Source organism: Micromys minutus (assembly GCF_963924665.1).
Source record: "Micromys minutus genome assembly, chromosome: 12".
In the NCBI taxonomy this organism is placed as follows: domain Eukaryota; kingdom Metazoa; phylum Chordata; class Mammalia; order Rodentia; family Muridae; genus Micromys; species Micromys minutus.
Genome location: NC_137981.1, coordinates 57,421,107 through 57,438,654, shown reverse-complemented (window position 1 = coordinate 57,438,654; position 17,548 = coordinate 57,421,107). Strand labels below are relative to the sequence as shown.

Here is a 17,548-nt window from a genome sequence, read left to right as displayed (position 1 = left end):
GCGTTCAGTCACATTTGCTGAGGCCACTAAGCATTCTGAACGCTGCTTCACAACTTACACTTATTTTGTGTTTTGAGTCCCCTCAGCCTCCTGAGGTATTGTTCTTTCCCGAGGAGAAGACATTCCTCTCAAGGAAATTCTAGTTAAAGTCAGACAGCTGATAGAACTGAGCCCTCCTGTTTAGCTCTAGGATGTCCCCTTTAGCAGAGAATAGAAAACCGGTCAAAGGCTGTCTCCTCCTTGCCAGAACCCCACAAAAGAAAACCTATCAAGGTAGCTTAACTTCAGTGTTCAGCCCCAGCTCTCTTGCCCTGTAACAGTTTAAGCTCTGTCAAACTCCAGCTTCTCGGGCAAACTGCAGTCACCTCTCACCACACACTTCTCACCTAGTGCTCCGTTTCTTCTTCTGGAGAAAATGTGACTACTTAGAGGAGAGAGGGAGCAATTGGTTGGAAATGATTCGTTTTGCCCAGAGACCACCAGCTTCCATCTGGAATCTCAGAGCTGCAGTCTTTAGAAGGACAGTGCTGGGGTTTGACCAGGGTGGGGGAGAGCATTGCATTTTGGAACCAGAACAGATCTGGCTATGAAATGACCAGCGACACTTGATGTATCTACAATGCAATCTCAGTATCCAGGGATCTGGAAATATCACAAGAGTCTAAGCCCCAGACTAGAGCATTGCTTTGAGACAGTGCTTTCAGAATATGAAAGGGAAGTTGTACCCAAAAAAATCTCAACAGAATGGCTCCCCAAACAACTCCAGCTGATATGCTAACGTGGATGGGAGAGATTTCAGAAGCCCCCACACCTTGATGAAGAACAGCAGGCTGCTGAGAGGGACAATCGTTCTCTCCAGGGTCAAGCGCTCTGCTAAGCCATCCAAACCCAAGTACTCAACTCTAAGAATGTTTGTATGGGCAAGACCAAGTGGATTCCGTGGGGTATATATAATAACTAAAGAAAAAGAGGCCATGACTTGAAGAGGAATTGGGGGGAATACAGGAATGGTTGGAGATGGGATGGGTTGGAAATGATAAAACCCTAAACAATTTAAAATTTTTAAATGTTAAAATTGGTAACTAGTCTAAAAAAAAAAAAGAAGGCAGTAACGTGACTGTGTGATTTGGGAAAGTATATTTTGCATCACAATTGTGCATTTAAAGATTATTTTGTTCTCTCGCGTTTTCAGATTAATAAAGAAGATACTAGACATTGTTATGAAGTTTTCTTATGTTTTATATCCAGTCCCATCAGGCTGGATATAATGGCTGTAATCTTAGTACTGTAGAGGTTAACGGAGAAGGACCGCCAGGAGTTCAAGGGCAGGTCTGTTCATTAGTTCCTGCCTCTAGATTCCTGCCCTGCTTGGCTTCCTGCCTTGTCCTCCCTTGGTGATGGACTGGGGTCTCTAGTAAACCCGTTCACGAGTCTCTAGGTAAGAGCTGATGAGTGTATTTACTTCTCAGGAACATATAACCTCACTATAGTCCAGGCTCACTTTTTCCTGATTTTTGTTAGTGATTCCGGCACTTAAAATACCCCTGTGGTGTACTGCCAAAGTGATGTCTAGTGTCCCTGGGCACAAGAAAGCTGCGGTGAGCTGACTTATGGCGAATGTTTATTCAATTAGCTTTAGCTTTTTAAGATATAATGTTATAATACAAATAGTTGTGAATACAGTGTTTTTTGTTTCTTTCTTTTTGTTCCAGTGATTTAAGAAATAGTGATATTACTATACATAGAAACACAAATTAACTTTTTGGTATTAAACTTTACTCCTACACCCTTGATAAAGTTGCTTCGTTTCCTAATATTTTTTTAAATTTATTTTTATTTTATTTTAATTATGTGTGTATGTGTGTCCATGTGTGGCTATGAGCAATGAGCTCACTGCATTAGGAGACCAAAAGAGGGTGCATGAGTGCAGACACTGGTGGTAAACCCCCAAAGCTGGAGTTCTGAGCCCCTGGTGTGGGTGTGGGAGCTGAACTCCGTCTTGAACTCTTAATGGCTTAGCCAATGTCAACAAATCGTGTGTGTGTGTGTGTGTAAGTGTGTGTGTGTATGTGTGTAAGTGTGTGTGTATGTGTTTAAGTGTGTGTAACTGTGTATGTATGTGTGTAAGTGTGTGTATGTGTGTATGTGTGTAAGTGTGTGTATATATGTGTATGTGTGTGTATATGTGTATGTGTGTATGTGTGTGCAAGTGTGTGTGTGTATGTGTGTATGTGTATATGTGTGTATGTGTGTATGTGTATATGTGTGTATGTGTATATGTGTGTATGTGATTGTGTGTGTGTGTGTGTTTAAACAGAAGCCCACAAAAATTACATTACACATTGATTGCTTGTCAGTGATTTTGACTAGAAACTCAAGAACTGAGCTATTTTCCCTAAGAGCCCAAAAAGGAAAAAAAAAATCAGTATTTATCACTTCACTGTCTACAGCAGCATCATAGCAGAGCGAGCGTGAGTGAGAATTAGCTCTGGTTTTTGCTTTTCTAGCAACCATAAGCAACCCAAGCAAGCTTTGTGGACTCACCCAGAACCTTGCAGGCTTCTTGAATGAGCTTAATGGTGATGACGTCATCATACACGGTGTAGGTCATGAAGACATCGTGCACTCCGGCAGAAGCCCTGAAAGATAGTGCAGTTGAGCACTCAGGACAAAACAAGCAAGTCCCTAATTTAGACTTGATACACTTCCATAATCTCAGAGGACAGCTCTAAGGAAGATGATCCAAAGCCTGGGCCCTTTGGAGTGTGATCTGTGTGGCCGTGGCCGTGGCCATGGTTGTGACTGTGGCCGTGGCTGTGGCCTCTGAGAGGACCCCTGTTGTCCGTTGTCCAGATCATGCAGCCTCTTCTTTCCTGACAACGCTGTGGTGTCAAATCTTCTGGGTTGTGTATGTGTTGCATGCTGCTGGGGTGGCAGACATGCTGACTGCTAAGGCTTCCGGCCCTGTTCTGATGTCTACAACCTGCAGGGAGCGGTCACTACAGCCGCCGCACACTGAACAGCCTTCCAAAGCGCCGTGGGAGACCAGTGCGCTTCTCAACAGTTTCCTTTAAAAATATAAACAATCTGACATTTTAAATGAGATAGCAGAAGTTCTAAGAAGGGAGAGAGAAAAATGACAGCTGGAGGTATCTCAGGGAGACCAGGACTTGAGACAAGTGCTGAGAGACACAGAGAAGACACACATCATGAAATATGAATGTCAGTCGTGCAGGGGCTCACCTCCACACACACACAGGGGCTCACCTCCACACACACACAGGGGCTCACCTCCACACACACACAGGGGCTCACCTCCACACACATGCTTTCTCTCTCTCTCTCTCTCTCTCTTTCTCTCTCTCTCTCTCTCTCTCTCTCTCTCACACACACACACACACACACACACACACACAGACACGAGCTCGAGCGCATCAACCTCCACACTCCAAGGTCATTCATTGATTAATTGATATTTAATTGGAACATCAAGAGTTCCTCATTAGTGAGTAACATGTAGTGATGTGCAAACTATCAATGCGACAAGCCAGGGCTGGCTCCTCGGATCAGAGTAACATGAGAAAAAACAAAGGCATGCAGGCTCTTGAGCACCAGCAGGCTGTAGACATCTTATCTTTTAACCATGTGCCTCCTAGTTCTCCAAGCTGAGAAATCACTGCTCCCGGTGCTTTTGAGATTCAATTCAGAAATGAAACATGAGGCGTGATGGAGCTCATGTTTGTCACTGTGGTTGTCATTGTTCCTTAGAGTGCAGGGTGAGTCACAAGAGTCACAGGAGAAATGAGAAGCTCTTGAGACAAGTCTCAGGCCAAGGGAACGGGATGGACTTAAGTAACAGCTCACTGTTCTGTCAAGAGCCTCTTACAATAGTAAGGTGTGCCTGGGGACAAAAAGATGCAGGAGGCAGGAGCCTATATCCTGTCCTGACCATCTGTCCCTCTAGCTTGTCCCTCTCCAGTGCCCCCATTGTCCTTGGCAGTATCCAAACTGCTTAGCTAGACACGTGTGGCTTCTCCTCCCTCCACTCTCCAGTGATTGGTTACTTAGTAGTGGAAGTTGGTGTGAAGATTCATCTGAAAGTCAGAAATAGATCTACCACAGGATCCAGCTATGTCACTCTCGGGCATCTACCCAAAGGACTCCACATCCTTCTGTAGAAATACCTTCCCTTCTAGGTTCATTACCTTCCTAGTCACAGGAGCCAGGAAATGAAGAACTGTAGATGTCCATCACCTGATGGATGTACAATGAAATGAACACCATCTATGTAATGAAATGTTATTCTGCTGCTAAGAAAAATAAAAGTATAAAGTTATCAAGTGAATGGATGGGACATGAAATGGTCTGCGTGAGGTAACCTGGTCCAGAAAGGCAGATGTTGGATGTTTCAGTGATGGGTGTTCATTCTGAATTTTCAGGTATGCATGTTTTCTTTAGAACATAAAATTAGTTAAGAGGACTTGGACATGGAAGTTTGCAGGGGATGGAGAGAGAATGAAGTGGTACAAAGGCTTAAAGAAGATTTCCATTGAACAGGAAGAGTTAAACAGGGTGGGGCATGGGAGATAGAGCTAGAGGAAATACAAAAAGAGAGAGTACCCAAGGGATTCTGAAAAAGTCATATGGAAGCCTAACTGGAGCTTCCGTGTGTGTGTGTGTGAGTGTGTGTGTGTGTGTGTGTGTGTGTGTGTGTGTGTGTGTGTGTGCTTGTATGTAAAAAAATAGAGTTTGAATGGAGTTACCCTACTAGATTGTACAGGCCCAAATAAAAAGCTCAATGTCAGGAATGAGTTACCTCTTTTGTAATTCCTGGTTATAAGGCTCCTGATCCACAAACATCATAGGCTATTGCTAATTCTCCAGAATTTGGTGGCAAAACCCTATTGCTGGAGAAACACTGCATGCTTGAGTCAGACCATGGCAAAATCAAGCTGGTACTAACCTGGAAGATTCATCTCTAATAGCTAGCTCTCACAACGCTGTGAGATGCTAGGCTTACTAGTAGAGAAGAAGACTATCATTTTTATCCAGCTGTGAATCTTGTGAGCTTTAACGACTGACCTAGCAAGACACACACTAGGGTAATAGTGGCAAGACCATAATGGAAGTAACCAACCATTTTTAGCTTGGACTTAAGAACTGCTCCAAAGAAGAAACTCATGTCTGGTACTATTATCAAAATGAGAGTCTATAGCTAGACAAATCATAGGCCCTACAGAAGGTCCTACTACTATTATTTTTACTGAATGAATACAGTAAACCAACTTTTATTGACTTATTATTTATATTATAATAATAAATTGATATATCTCTCAACCCTTTCCAAAGAACCTTTTATTGCAGTAGATGACTAATATAAGAGACCTCTGACTGGTCAAGGTATAAAAAAAAGATAGCTAAATTCTCTGTCCTAAATGGGACATTTATATCATACCCCCTTCTCCCGAGTCTCGAGGATCATTGTGTATGAAGAAATAAAAAGACCATAGCACTAGTGGATGACTACAATGAAATGGGTTCTGGGCATTCCAGAGCAGTTCTACAAGGAACTTGACATCAGTTGTGAAAGTATATGTAAGCTCAAGCCAGACACAACCCCAGTATGGAGAGGGGAGGTGGCTCAGAGTCAAGCCCTGGTTCAGGAGCTTGTTCAGTTGATAGCTGCCAAGACTGGAAGAGTCGGTTGACTTTAAGGGTGTGGCCCCTGGTAGGTCTACACTGCTCTAGTGGAAGGGCACACATCCAAGAGTGTGTAGGTGGCACAAACTAGACTTGATAGCTTTTTTAAAAAAGAGGACAACAGTCAAATTGCCAAGGAAGAGGGAGTGAATCTGACAGGAGGTTGCACAAAATTCTCATGTAACCAATGAGTGGTGAGAAGGGTCTAAGAAGGAGGGAGAGAGAGGAGTTAATGTGTTACTTCAAGGACAATAAAGATCAGACTCTGCTGCCTGGAATGAAACGGAAGTACTCCATTCACCATGAACACTCTGGGAAAGCTTTCCCTACTGCTGAGTTCGTTGAGCTGATGGGATGGATAGGTGCAACTTTTAAATAGGATGATGAAAGATATGAACATGACCTCTGCACCCTCAGTGAGCTAACTCTGCCTCAGTGACTAATGGAAGAGAGAAGAAGGCAACCATTGACCTCCAAGTCAACTATGGACCTAGCTGTTCTATTAACACACCTTGAAAAGGTCATTGTAGGGTTTGGGTGGGTGACCATTTGTCAAGAATCTGTGGACAGGCCTGACTCCTAACCAAGGCTGTCCCGTCAAGGGTCTGTCTCAGCCACCGGGAGACCGAGCCAGTCCGATGATGATGGTGACCGCTGGTTCTCAACCTGTGGGTCACAATCCCTCTGTGAATGAACCCTTTCACAGGGGCCTAAAAACATGAGAAAACACAGATATTAACATTAAGATTCATAACCGTAGGAAACATGTTGTGAAGGTGCAATGAACATAATTTTATGGTCAGGGGTCACCACAGCATAAGGGACTATGTTAGAGGGTCACAGCATTAGGAGGGTTGAGAACCACTGGTTTAAAGAGAATGTAGGAAAGTCTTGGTGGGAGGAAGAGGCATGTAGAGACAGTCAGGAACATGTGTGCATAGGGGTGTAGAAAGCCCCCTAAGCTTGATGAGGTTGTTACAATTATTTCTAAGGTTGGTCTGGTGTAGCTATGTTTCCAAATGCTAAATTCTATACCCCTAGATCTGGCTGCCCCAAGAGCAAATTCTCATGTACATCTTTTTCTCTTTACAAACCTTGCTCCCCAGGTTAACTGGTCAATAAACGGCTAATGCCTGTGATTGAGCAGCAGAGAGAGATAGGCAGGACTTCCTTGGAGGGAGAAAGAAACTTGGGAAGAAGAAAAGGGAAGGCTTTCACCAGGAGACAGATGGGAGACAGATGTGACTATGGGCCTGGAAGGTGTTACAAACCTTGTGGTTGGACAGGTTGGATGAGACTTGGTGGTTGTTGTAACTTAGATGAGCTCCTCAAGAGTATGCCTAAGCTTTGAAGTATTAAAAAGCTGCCGTGCGATTATTTGGGGAACTGGCTGGTCAAAAAATAACTGCCACCATATTAACTTTAACATTAATATATACCAAATATTAATAATCATTTTTTACAGGTCCTAGCAAACAAAATCCTGAAGTCCCAAGAGATGTCAACCACCTCACCTACTAGGCCTCTGGGGATTCCTAAGTGGACAGAGAGAACTGAAGCAGGCCCTCAGATCTTAGTAAGTCCTGAGACCTCAGCACCATGACTGCATGGGAAGTACCATTCAGGCCGCAAAACTCAGCAAAGAAGAAACGTACTAACCCTCTCTTTTGACTTCTGCAGTTCTGCTTCTTGATAGCTGCTCTTGTTAACTGAAGTGTGTCCATCCAGAACATGCCTTAAAAGCTCACCCTGAGAAAGGCGTGGGGCCCCACTGGGATCTCAAACACCCAGTGTACTCACTGACCCGTCAGTAGAGACTTTCTACTGGCTTAGAGCCATCTCTGAGAAGTCTTCTCTGGTGAATACCTCACAACAAGGACCATTTATCCTTTTCTCTTGCAAGTGAGTATAAGTAGCCCCAGGGGCTTCAATACCTATCCTACTAGAACGTAACTCATTCCTGCCTTCTACACTCTTAGATGTTCTATTGTTACCTTCTGTCAGACAGCACAAGTACGATACTGCAATCTGGTTGTTTTCCACCAAGTTTAGCTCACCCCAGGCCCTTTGCACTTGCTGCCCCCTCTTCCTGGAGCAACACACTTGCATGACTCATGGTTGACTCCTTCTTGCCAGTTCATACATTGCCTCTATAAAGAGACTGGGTAGCTACCTCAGGTAAATGGGCATCTTCCTTTGTCTCTTTCAGAAGCCCTACGTTTGCACATCTCTCTGAGACATCAGAAAGTCCAGTTATTTGCCTGTTTGCCTTCTGTTCTTCACACTAGAATCCGTTCCCTGGCCTGTGTCTTCCCATGACTACCCTCCCCAGTGCCTGCACCTCTGCTCAGCACATTCTGGGAGGTGAACAGACACACATAGTGGAGAAAGTGACCCAGCTCACACAGCACGTGAGTAAGCAGGGCAAACACAGAGAGATGCAGCTCACCCCAGAGCTCCAACTCTTCCCAGCCCGTTAGTCGCCTCTGCTGATGATGTTTAAGCCAGGAGGTTACAAAAGGGTGGCTCAGAATTAAAAACCTATAAATCTAGACTCTATGAGAGGGAAATCAGCAAGGCAAGGAGAGGGGGGAGCACACATATGTTTCTGGTTATTTCATATGAAATAAGAACTATGTCATAACGTCTGGAGACATAGTTCACTTTGCCTAATCATTTCTTCTTAAATTTTGTATGGGAGTTGATGGCTTTTTCCCCCCTTTCAGCAAAACTCCTGCCTTAAAAGCACGAGGGAATTTGTTGTTTAAACAAAGCCCAAAGCAGGTCCTTTGGCACAGCAAATAATCTTGGCTTAGTTTCAGGTTGTGTTTATAAGCTGAATTTTCTGTGTTGTGGAGTTCTTTTTAAGAGTATTCCCTAAATGAGTCTGGCTTCATAGCTGAGCTTACTGGATATATCTTACTCTTGGCTTTCCCAGGGCAATCACATAAATGTCTGGTTGGTTCTGACCATATGAGCATATCTTCACATCTAGATTAAGCAGACACACAGAAATGAAAGAGCTAAAGCCAGGTGACACACTCATGTCATGCTGACTATTGTCATGATTGGTCCTCTGCTCCTAGTGTGTTTCTTCACTCCCCCTGCAGGCTTGTGCCCTGCCTTATAACTTTTCTTCCTCATGGTGGTGGCCAGATGCCCAACAAAATGTAACTTACCCTTGATTATAGCCCGAGAGGCAACAGCCCACCATAGCAGGGGAAGGCACAGAAATGGGGGCTTGCTCACATTTGGGTTAAACAGGAAGCAGAGGGAAATGGATGAAGGTGTTTGATCCACAAGCTCTTTCCTAGCATTGCTTCTAGTTCAGGGCACAAAACCGATCACATTCAGGGTAGGTTGTCTCTTTATTAATCCTTTCTGGAGATATTCTCACAGACACACCCAAAAGTGATAAGGTCAGTCAGACCCTATCCATTTTTTTAAAAAAAACACAAGCATGTTGACGATCAACCAATTATCTCATGATCCTCTGTTGCAGTAAATATTAAAAAGGTGAAACCTTTTATCCCTCACTAGGGCCGACTCCCACGAAGGGCCATCTAGCACTGCAGAGATTTCTAATTTGACGGCTTTATGCTGCCTCTAAGAACTCATGCGAGGTTCACTCCACCACCCCTATTACTTCTATCCTAGGTGGATACAATCGCGCCAGTGTGTTCCTTTCCTTCGCTGTCTGGTACAAACACGACTCTACATCTATTAACTTATCAAACAGGTTTATATGTTAAATTCTCAGTCCACAAACCCTCTACACAATAAACTCACAAGCAGCGGACAAAGATATAAACTGTCCATCCAGAAAAGATAAATCGGACCCATAGACGCCCTTAGAAATAATTATAACAACTTCATCAAGCTAGAGATGTGCTGAGAGAAACATACACGTCGGCTTCCCAGTTGCCTCCCTCCTCACCCTCTCTTCCGCTCCTCCAGTCTCTTTCTCCACCTACCTCTCCACTGTCCAATCATATATCACCTTAACATAAACCTACAATCCTCTTTTAATTTTTTTTATCACTTGGAGTCCATCCAATGACAGAGCGGGAAAAGACGACACAGAGAAACGGTACAATCTTTCTAGTGAGATTACACCAAGGGTCCAAAGAAGGAAAGTCCTTCCTGTTATCTCTGTACATGAAAACACACTTCTGTCTTGAATTTGGGATGTTCAACCAAGCTGAGTGCCAGTCAGCAGCCGAGCTATTGATACAATGGTGGAAGAGAGGTTGCAAGGCCTGCCTGAGATGGGGCATCTCAGACACAGACGCCAGCTATAGGTAGAGCCAAACACAGGGCTTGCTTCTGAGGACTTCAGAAAAATCCCTGGTTATTTTCAGCAATTTCCAAAACTCCTTCCTTCTTCCCAGGCAAGGCTGACAATGGTAGCTGAGCTGAATCCTAAACAATAAATATGGTGACACAGAGCATTGGACCAAAACTCCATCTTCCCCCCTTGCTGGCTAGAGTGGCCCACACTTAGCACCAGGGAGACCAGGCCAAATGCCATGAGTTCTGGGAATATCCATTATTGCCTTTCATAGAGGGACCCCATCTACTGCAGTGTACATACACCTCACAGCCCTCAGGAGCTTGCCCTCATCTTCCTCCCAAGCCTGAGACTGATAGGCACAGATAGAGACAGAGGGAGAGAGGGGGGCATAGAGCTTTAAGTGACTCCTGCCTGACCATTTGTAGCAAGACAGATGACCTCAGTGTCCCGTGAGACGTGGACCTGTGACACCCTGCTTTCTGCATTCCGGGTCTGTAAGGTAAGGTCTCTGCAGATGGTGACATCATGGGAGGAGGTGATTTATTGGATTCATTAACCCGAGGTGTTTCTTTTGCAACACCAGACATACCCATGGAGGTCAGCAAATGCAAGTTCACAGAGACGCCCTTCACTCGCACTCAGAGACGTGGCCTAGGCTAGAATATGTGTTACCGTCACTTTCTCCACATGTATGTGCATAGGTGTGGTGTAGGATAAGAGTGTACGTCACGAGCGGGCTTCCGCTGTAAGAGCATGTGCTCATCCTCGAAGCTTTTGGTTCATGGGGCTGCATAGGCTGCCAGTGCCAATGGGCCAGTTCCCATTTCTCTGCATCTTAAGCAGAATTGGCCATTATCATGTAAAATCTTTGGAGAGTTAATAGGCAAAGCTGTGCCTAATTATCTTAATCCGACTGTTCTTGATTAACTGAGGAATCAGTTAATCATCTTCTGCAGTTCTTAATTCATTTGTCTGTATGGAACTAGGTGATTTCTGAGAACTTCAGACCCCAGTCTGTAACACTGGTAGATGTGGAGCCAGGGAGAGTACAGAAATCAGGTGAAGGATTATTTGGAAATGTAAATGACAGAATTAAAAAACCAAACTGCTGGATGGGGCCAGGAAGAGAAAACTAAAAACGATCTAAACACACATGAAGAGGGAGGCAGTGGGTCGGGAGGCGAATGCTTCTCTGGTGCATTTAAGAAAGTTTGACTCCTCTTGTCTCTCTTTCTCTCTTCCCTCTCCCTCTGTCTCCCCACAAAACACATGATTTGCTTTTTCATCAGTGACTATGAACAACAGAAGAGGCGTGTAGTCCAGTGCCAAGGGTCTAGCATGGCCCAAGGCCCTACGTTTAATCCCTACTATTAGGAGAGGAAAGGCAAGAGGTAGAGAGAGACACAGACACAAAAAGAGAATCAGAGGGAGAGGGAGAAGAAGAGAGAGAGGGAGGGAGAGGGGGAGGGAGAGAGAGAGAGTGCAAATGGAAGTTTATTCATGAAATACATGCTAGGATCATGTAACTTTTTAGTAACACTTGGGGGCCCTGATTTTTAGGCTTATTTTAGAGATAGAGAAGAGATGGGGGTCTGAGAAGATGACTCAGCCAGTAAAGTGCTTGTCACACAAGAGGAGGATCTAAAGTTGAGTCCCTAATAGCCACATAAAAGCAGTGCATGGTGGTGCATGCCTGTCACCCCAGCATGGGGTTGGGGGAAGGCAGAGGCAGGCAGATCCCTAGAACTTGCTGGCCTACCAGTCTAGCCACATCAGTGAGAGACCGTGTCACACAAGACAGTGGAGACTGACTGAGGAAGGCCTCTGATGGTGACCTCTGACCTCCGAGTGCACACAAACACACATTCACCCACACACTTTATTCATGAACATGCACGTGGATGAACAGAACTCAGATATGGGTTAAGGAGTCTTCTGTGTCTAGCTTGGGCATCTAAGGCATTTGCAGTTGATGTCTTAGTCACCAAACCTCACTGAGAGTTAAAATAATATTAATATTACTCATTCAGCCGTCTCAGTCGCTCAGTAAAGTACTAGATCTATTCAAAACGAAGGAAAGCCAACAACCACAGGGGTACTTACTTCAGCTTTTCCCATGTCTCCTCACCAAATTTCTCCGTCACAAGAGACTGCAGACAGGTGTTGATGAATCCATACTAGAACACAAAAGGAGAAAGAACTGGGAATGAAGCAAGCCACTGTAGACCCGGCTGAGGTTTTCTTCTGGGGTTCACTGTTCTCTGAGTAGCTACCACCCTTTCCTGGTGGGGAGCAGCTGAGCTGCCTGATCACACAGAGATTCCGGGAGCTGGAGTTCCGATCACACCACCCTGAGAAGGTGCCTCCTGCTCCCTTGCATCCCACTGTAAATGGGGTGCTGTTGGCTAAATGAGGGGTTCGAATCAGATGTTGGGAGCTCGAAGGCACACACTTAATGTCAGGTTGCAAAAAAAGGGAGTGAAAGGGCGCATTGTTTTCTTTCCAAAAATAAATCTAGGTCAGGATGTGTGTTCAGGAAGCAAAGAGTGGAGAAAAGAGGGACCAACAGTTCAGACTGAGGAAACTGGGCAGGGCATGTGGCTCTGTTTGAGCGCTTGCCTGGTACGTAGGAGAGCCTGGGCTCCCTCAGTGGAATGAAGAAAAAAAGAGGGAATGGAAGAGGAAGAGAAGGAAGAGAAAGAGAAAATAATAATGCTGTAAGGGTGAACCTGACTCCACCCAAGGCTCCCTCCCCAAAAGATAACACAGGGAAACCGGGAACTTTGCATTAGGCTTCCTCCTCCTCTGTTGTCTTCTTTGCTCTAACAGAACCAGAGGAAGGGCTCCTAAGCACCTCTCTTTAGTGTCCAATCATACCCAATGCAGTCACCCTCCCCTCCCCAGCTCCTGGGTCCCTACCCCAGGCCTGAATTCTACTTGAAAGCACCAAATAACCTGAGTTTTGGAAGTTTTCTTTCTAAAGCGAAGGATCTTTTTGTTTATCACTGTCTGGCTGGAAGTTGATTGTATATGTCTGGATTTTCACAGAGCGTGTCTCTTTCTTGTTTTTAGGTTTTTGAGGCACGGTCTCCTCTAATCTAGGCTGGACTCAAACTTTATGTAGGCAAGGATGAACTTGGATTCCCAATTCTCCTGCCTTCATTTCTCAAGTGCTATAATGCACCATCAGAGTTCTCATCATAGGTGTGTGTGTGTGTGTGTGTGTGTGTGTGTGTGTGTGTTCGTGTGAGCGCATGTGTGTAGACCAGAGGTCAAAGTTGCATGGTACGGTGTCTTCCTCAACCTCTTTTCCACCTGTTGTCAGACAGGGGTCTCTCACTAAACTAGGAGCTCCCTGACTAGCTGGCCAGCAAGCTCTAGAGATTGTCCTGTCTCCACCTCCAAGTGCTAGAATTGCAGGTCCCCTTCCCGCTCACCCCCGCCATATACATCAAGTTTTTACACAGGTGCTGGATATCTGAACTCAGGACCTTGCGCTTTGTCTAACCAGCAGTTTGTCAACTGAACCAGCTTCCCAGACCCATGACAGAGGCTTTAAAGAAAGAAACCACAGCACAGAGGGGCACACTGGCAGACTCTGCCCTGGAAACAAGCCTCTGCCCTGCACAGTCCCAGTTCCTACAGCAGTGTTCTGGTTACCCCTCCCCTCCCCAAGCCTTTTCCTTCCCCCAGACCCTAGGTGCCCTTATCCTAGCATGACACCAGTCACGCACACACATAAAGTACAAGCTTCACTTTTGTGCACAGTCCTCTAGCCTTGGCCCACCTCCATGCCTGCCACCACGCACGCTCCTGCAGCAGGCAGGGGTCCCTCTTCTTCCTTTGCTAAGTCATATGCTCCATAAGATGACGAGGCTTGAACCGTTTCCCTAAATTTTGATTCAAGTTCCAAGATAGCACCTGGCATACAGCAGGTATTCAATAAACACACTAAATGAATGAACACATCACTGCAGCCTCAAGTCTGAACTTCCTAGAAATCTTTAAATATGCCCAGAATTTCCAAATCAACCCAGCTTAACAAAGATCAGAACTATCAATCTTCACAAATGGAAGCAAGATCAGATAAGAGCATTGTACCCACCATCTGCATCCAAGTGACCATAAATACATGCCACGGTATAGCAAAGGAAACTGGGGTTCCGGGGAGTGCAATGGCTTCTGGACTGCAGCCCCATCATCTTTTCTGGGTTTTAAGCACTTGGTGGTACACCTTACATTTGGTCAGTAAGACAAGTGGCCCAGCTTTTTGTCTTTGATGGTCAGCAGTCCCAAGCCCACTGGTCAGAGAGATTCCCACCCAGCCTTTAAGGGTTCTGGTCAAGTTCTCAGCTCTGGCCAGGACTCAGGAGGGAGTGCTGACCTTGGCTACACAAACCCCCAGAGTTCTAGATCAGCACCACACAGCTTTTGAGGAGGAAACAAAGATAAAAGCAATACGCTCCCCTCCCTCGCTGCAGACAGGAGAGAGGCATAAACACCTGACAGGCTGCTGCAGAGGGTGCCCGGGACTGCTGCTCCCCAATCTGCAGGGGACACCCTTGTCATCCCATTGTGGACATTCACAGTCTGTGTACAAATAGACACGAGTCGATGGCCAGTCTTAGCACTGTTCTCTGAAGCTCTGCTCCCAGGAGGGCATTCCAGACAGATCAACAAGTCAGCAGGGCTTCCCGCTGCCTTGGGCTATCCCCAGTCTTGCAGCACATACTCAGGTCCTACCGGAGGCACACTTGAGTTTAAAAGACTGCTCAAGTGTCTGGAAATGGTGAAGGCTAACTAAATAAATACTTCTCCCGCTATCTGTGACTGCCATCTGTTGACTGGAGTACACATTCCATCCTGACATCCAGCTTCAGTGAGGCTGGGAGAATCCTGGAGCTTAGAAAGAAAGGCTCTAGAACCACACGGTTTCTGTCTGTCCTTTAGAGCTGCGTGTTTTAGGGTAAATTGTCTAACTTCTATAAACCCAGTCTGCTCCATGAGCTAAGCAGGAGATCATAGCATTTAGTAGATGGCAGAGTGGGGGAGGGGCCGCTGCCGGGTTGTAAATTGGTGGTTTCAGAGCCACCCCTCCAAGGCTGATTGCTAAGCCAAAGTTGGTGCTGTTTGGTCCCTCCCTAAATTTCACAATGGGGATCAGAATGATCCTTCCTCCTGGAGCTAAAGGACATCATAGGATAGAAGCACATGACAACTGTAAGTGTCAAGAGTCATGTCTCCCAGAAAGTATGCACCAAAGGGCTGGGGCACAGCAACTCTGTAGAGCACTTGCCAAGCAGGCACGAGAGCTGGGGTTGATTTCGGCCCCACAGAGACTGGGCATGATGGTCGTGTCTGTCATCCCAGACTCTGGAGGCAGAAGGAGGACGAGAAGCTCGGGGTCATCCATGTGCACAAAAGGGGTGCAAGGCTAGCCTGGGCTACATAGGATTCTGTCTCACAGGCAAGTAATTTACCTTTTATATTTAAAGTCAGGTCCGGTCTAGTATATAGCATCTGCTTCTACAAAACCAGAAGTTTCTTTGCAAGATATCAAAATGATTTATTATATATTATATTATATTATATATTATATATATAATACAGACACTAAGTCAGTAGCTGTGTCTTCTACTCAGGTGTGGAACCAAGTCAATACAAACACTATATGATGAGAAGAAATGCAGTAAAATATTGGCCGGGGTTGAGAATGTGGCTCTGTTGGTAAAGTGTTTGTCTGGCATGCACAAAGCCCTGGGTTCCATCCTCACAGCTGCATAAGCCGGCATGGTGGTGCACATCTATAGTCTCGGCACGTGAAGAGTGGAGGCAGGAGGATCAAAAGTGCAAGGTCGACTATATGGTAAGTTAAAGGCCAGCCTTGGGCTACAAGAGACCTTTAATTTTAAAAACAAACAAAAATATTGACTAGGTTTCATGCTTGAAATAATTAATACAAAATGTGACAATTTTATTAAAGAATTTTCTTTGTTTAAAAATATTTTAGGGTCAGAGAGATGGCTCAGCTATTAAAGGCTAGGCTCACAATGAAAAATATAAGAATATTTTTTTAAAAAATTTTTGTAACCAGAGCTAAGGGGAGAAAGTAGACAAAAGCTCCCATCCTTAACCGAGATGGTATCTAATCAACAACCACTTACAAAGGAAAACTCAGTTTTCTCCAATGGAGTATCACTGGGTCCATTAACCACAATCTAAGGGCAGACCCCATGCCCAGCAGCAGATGGCCAACAGAAAACGAACTCAGTGGTGCTTTTGTAGATTCTCTTTTGTGGTTTTTGGTTTGTTGGTTTGGTTTGATTTGTCTCAAACTGCTTTGTTTGGGCATTTTTAATCTTTCTTGTCTTTTGTTAAGATATTATGGTTTCTGATTTTGTATTTTTATAGGTTTGTGTGTGTGTGTGTGTATGTGTGTGTATGTATGTGTGTATGTGTATATGTGTATGTATGTGTGTATGAGTGTGTATGTGTGTATGTGTATGTATGTGTGTGTATGTGTGTATGTGTGTGTATGTGTATGTATGTGTGTGTGTGTATGTGTGTATGAGTGTGTATGTATGTGTGTATGTGTGTATGAGTGTGTATGTGTATGTATGTGTGTGTATGTGTGTGTATGTGTGTATGTGTATGTATGTGTGTATGAGTGTGTGTGTGTATGTATGTGTGTTTGTATGTGTGTATGTGTGTGTATGTATGTGTGTATGTGTGTATGAGTGTGTATGTGTATGTATGTGTGTGTATGAGTGTGTATGTGTGTATGTGTGTGTATGTGTATGTATGTGTGTGTGTGTGTATGTATGTGTGTGTCTGTGTGTGCTTTCTTTGCTAACATCCTTTCATCTGCTCAGAACCCTATCTTGCATCCACTTGTCCTGTCTCCACATCCACTGTGCACCCTGTGACTGTGCACCATAGGACGGCTAATGTGTCTCGCGTGGAACACTACAGTGGCACCAGCTAGGACACTCTATGCTAAGCCTACCACGACTTCCTCAGTCATTACTAAATTACTGCAGGTGATTTGAGACACTGCAAATGTACCATTTCTGTTGAAAATCTGTCACTTGTGCTACTGCCTCCAGGAAATGTTTGCTGGTGGCAGCTGCTACTGTGTGTTCCAATGGTTATTTCCTATTTCTTCAGGATTCTTCTGGAAAGGAGAATTTTTCCTCTAATTGACATTTTTAGTTATGACAAGATATCCAGGAGAGGTGAACACAAAGAGCTCAGAATGTGAGGTGATTTGGTGACCGTACTCAGTGGAGAGGACGGACCTTGAAAACCAGTGGACTCAGGCAGGCAGATAGTGTTTATGATTCATAAACCTTGCTTGCCTTTTAACTTGAAGCTGAGATCCCTTTTCTTTTGAAAACCCACATCTGGACTTTTACAAACTGTCTAGAGTCGTATTACTTCGGGATTGTTTTTGCCAACATCCTGAACAAAGTTACCTAAACCTAGGGTCAGGGAGACTCTGTCTCAGCAGAACAGAGGCCACCAGCAGTTGCTTACCATAGTGTCCAGCGACGT

At 44.9% G+C, this 17,548-nt stretch overlaps 1 protein-coding gene across 1 annotated transcript in view; it reads right to left on the bottom strand.

Moving 5' to 3' along the window:
* LOC308427745 (guanylate cyclase soluble subunit beta-2) overlaps positions 1–17,548 on the bottom strand; it is a gene marked incomplete at its 3' end in the record, with an annotated part of 53,987 nt that extends 36,439 nt beyond the window's left edge. Inside the window, exons 1-3 of the mRNA XM_080925947.1 lie at positions 17,531–17,548; positions 12,098–12,171; positions 2,545–2,639 (exon numbers count right to left, since the gene is read on the bottom strand). Of these exons, the coding sequence (XP_080782073.1) occupies positions 2,545–2,639; positions 12,098–12,171; positions 17,531–17,533 (172 nt within the window). The 5' untranslated portion in view covers positions 17,534–17,548. The remainder of the gene's footprint in view (positions 1–2,544; positions 2,640–12,097; positions 12,172–17,530) is intronic.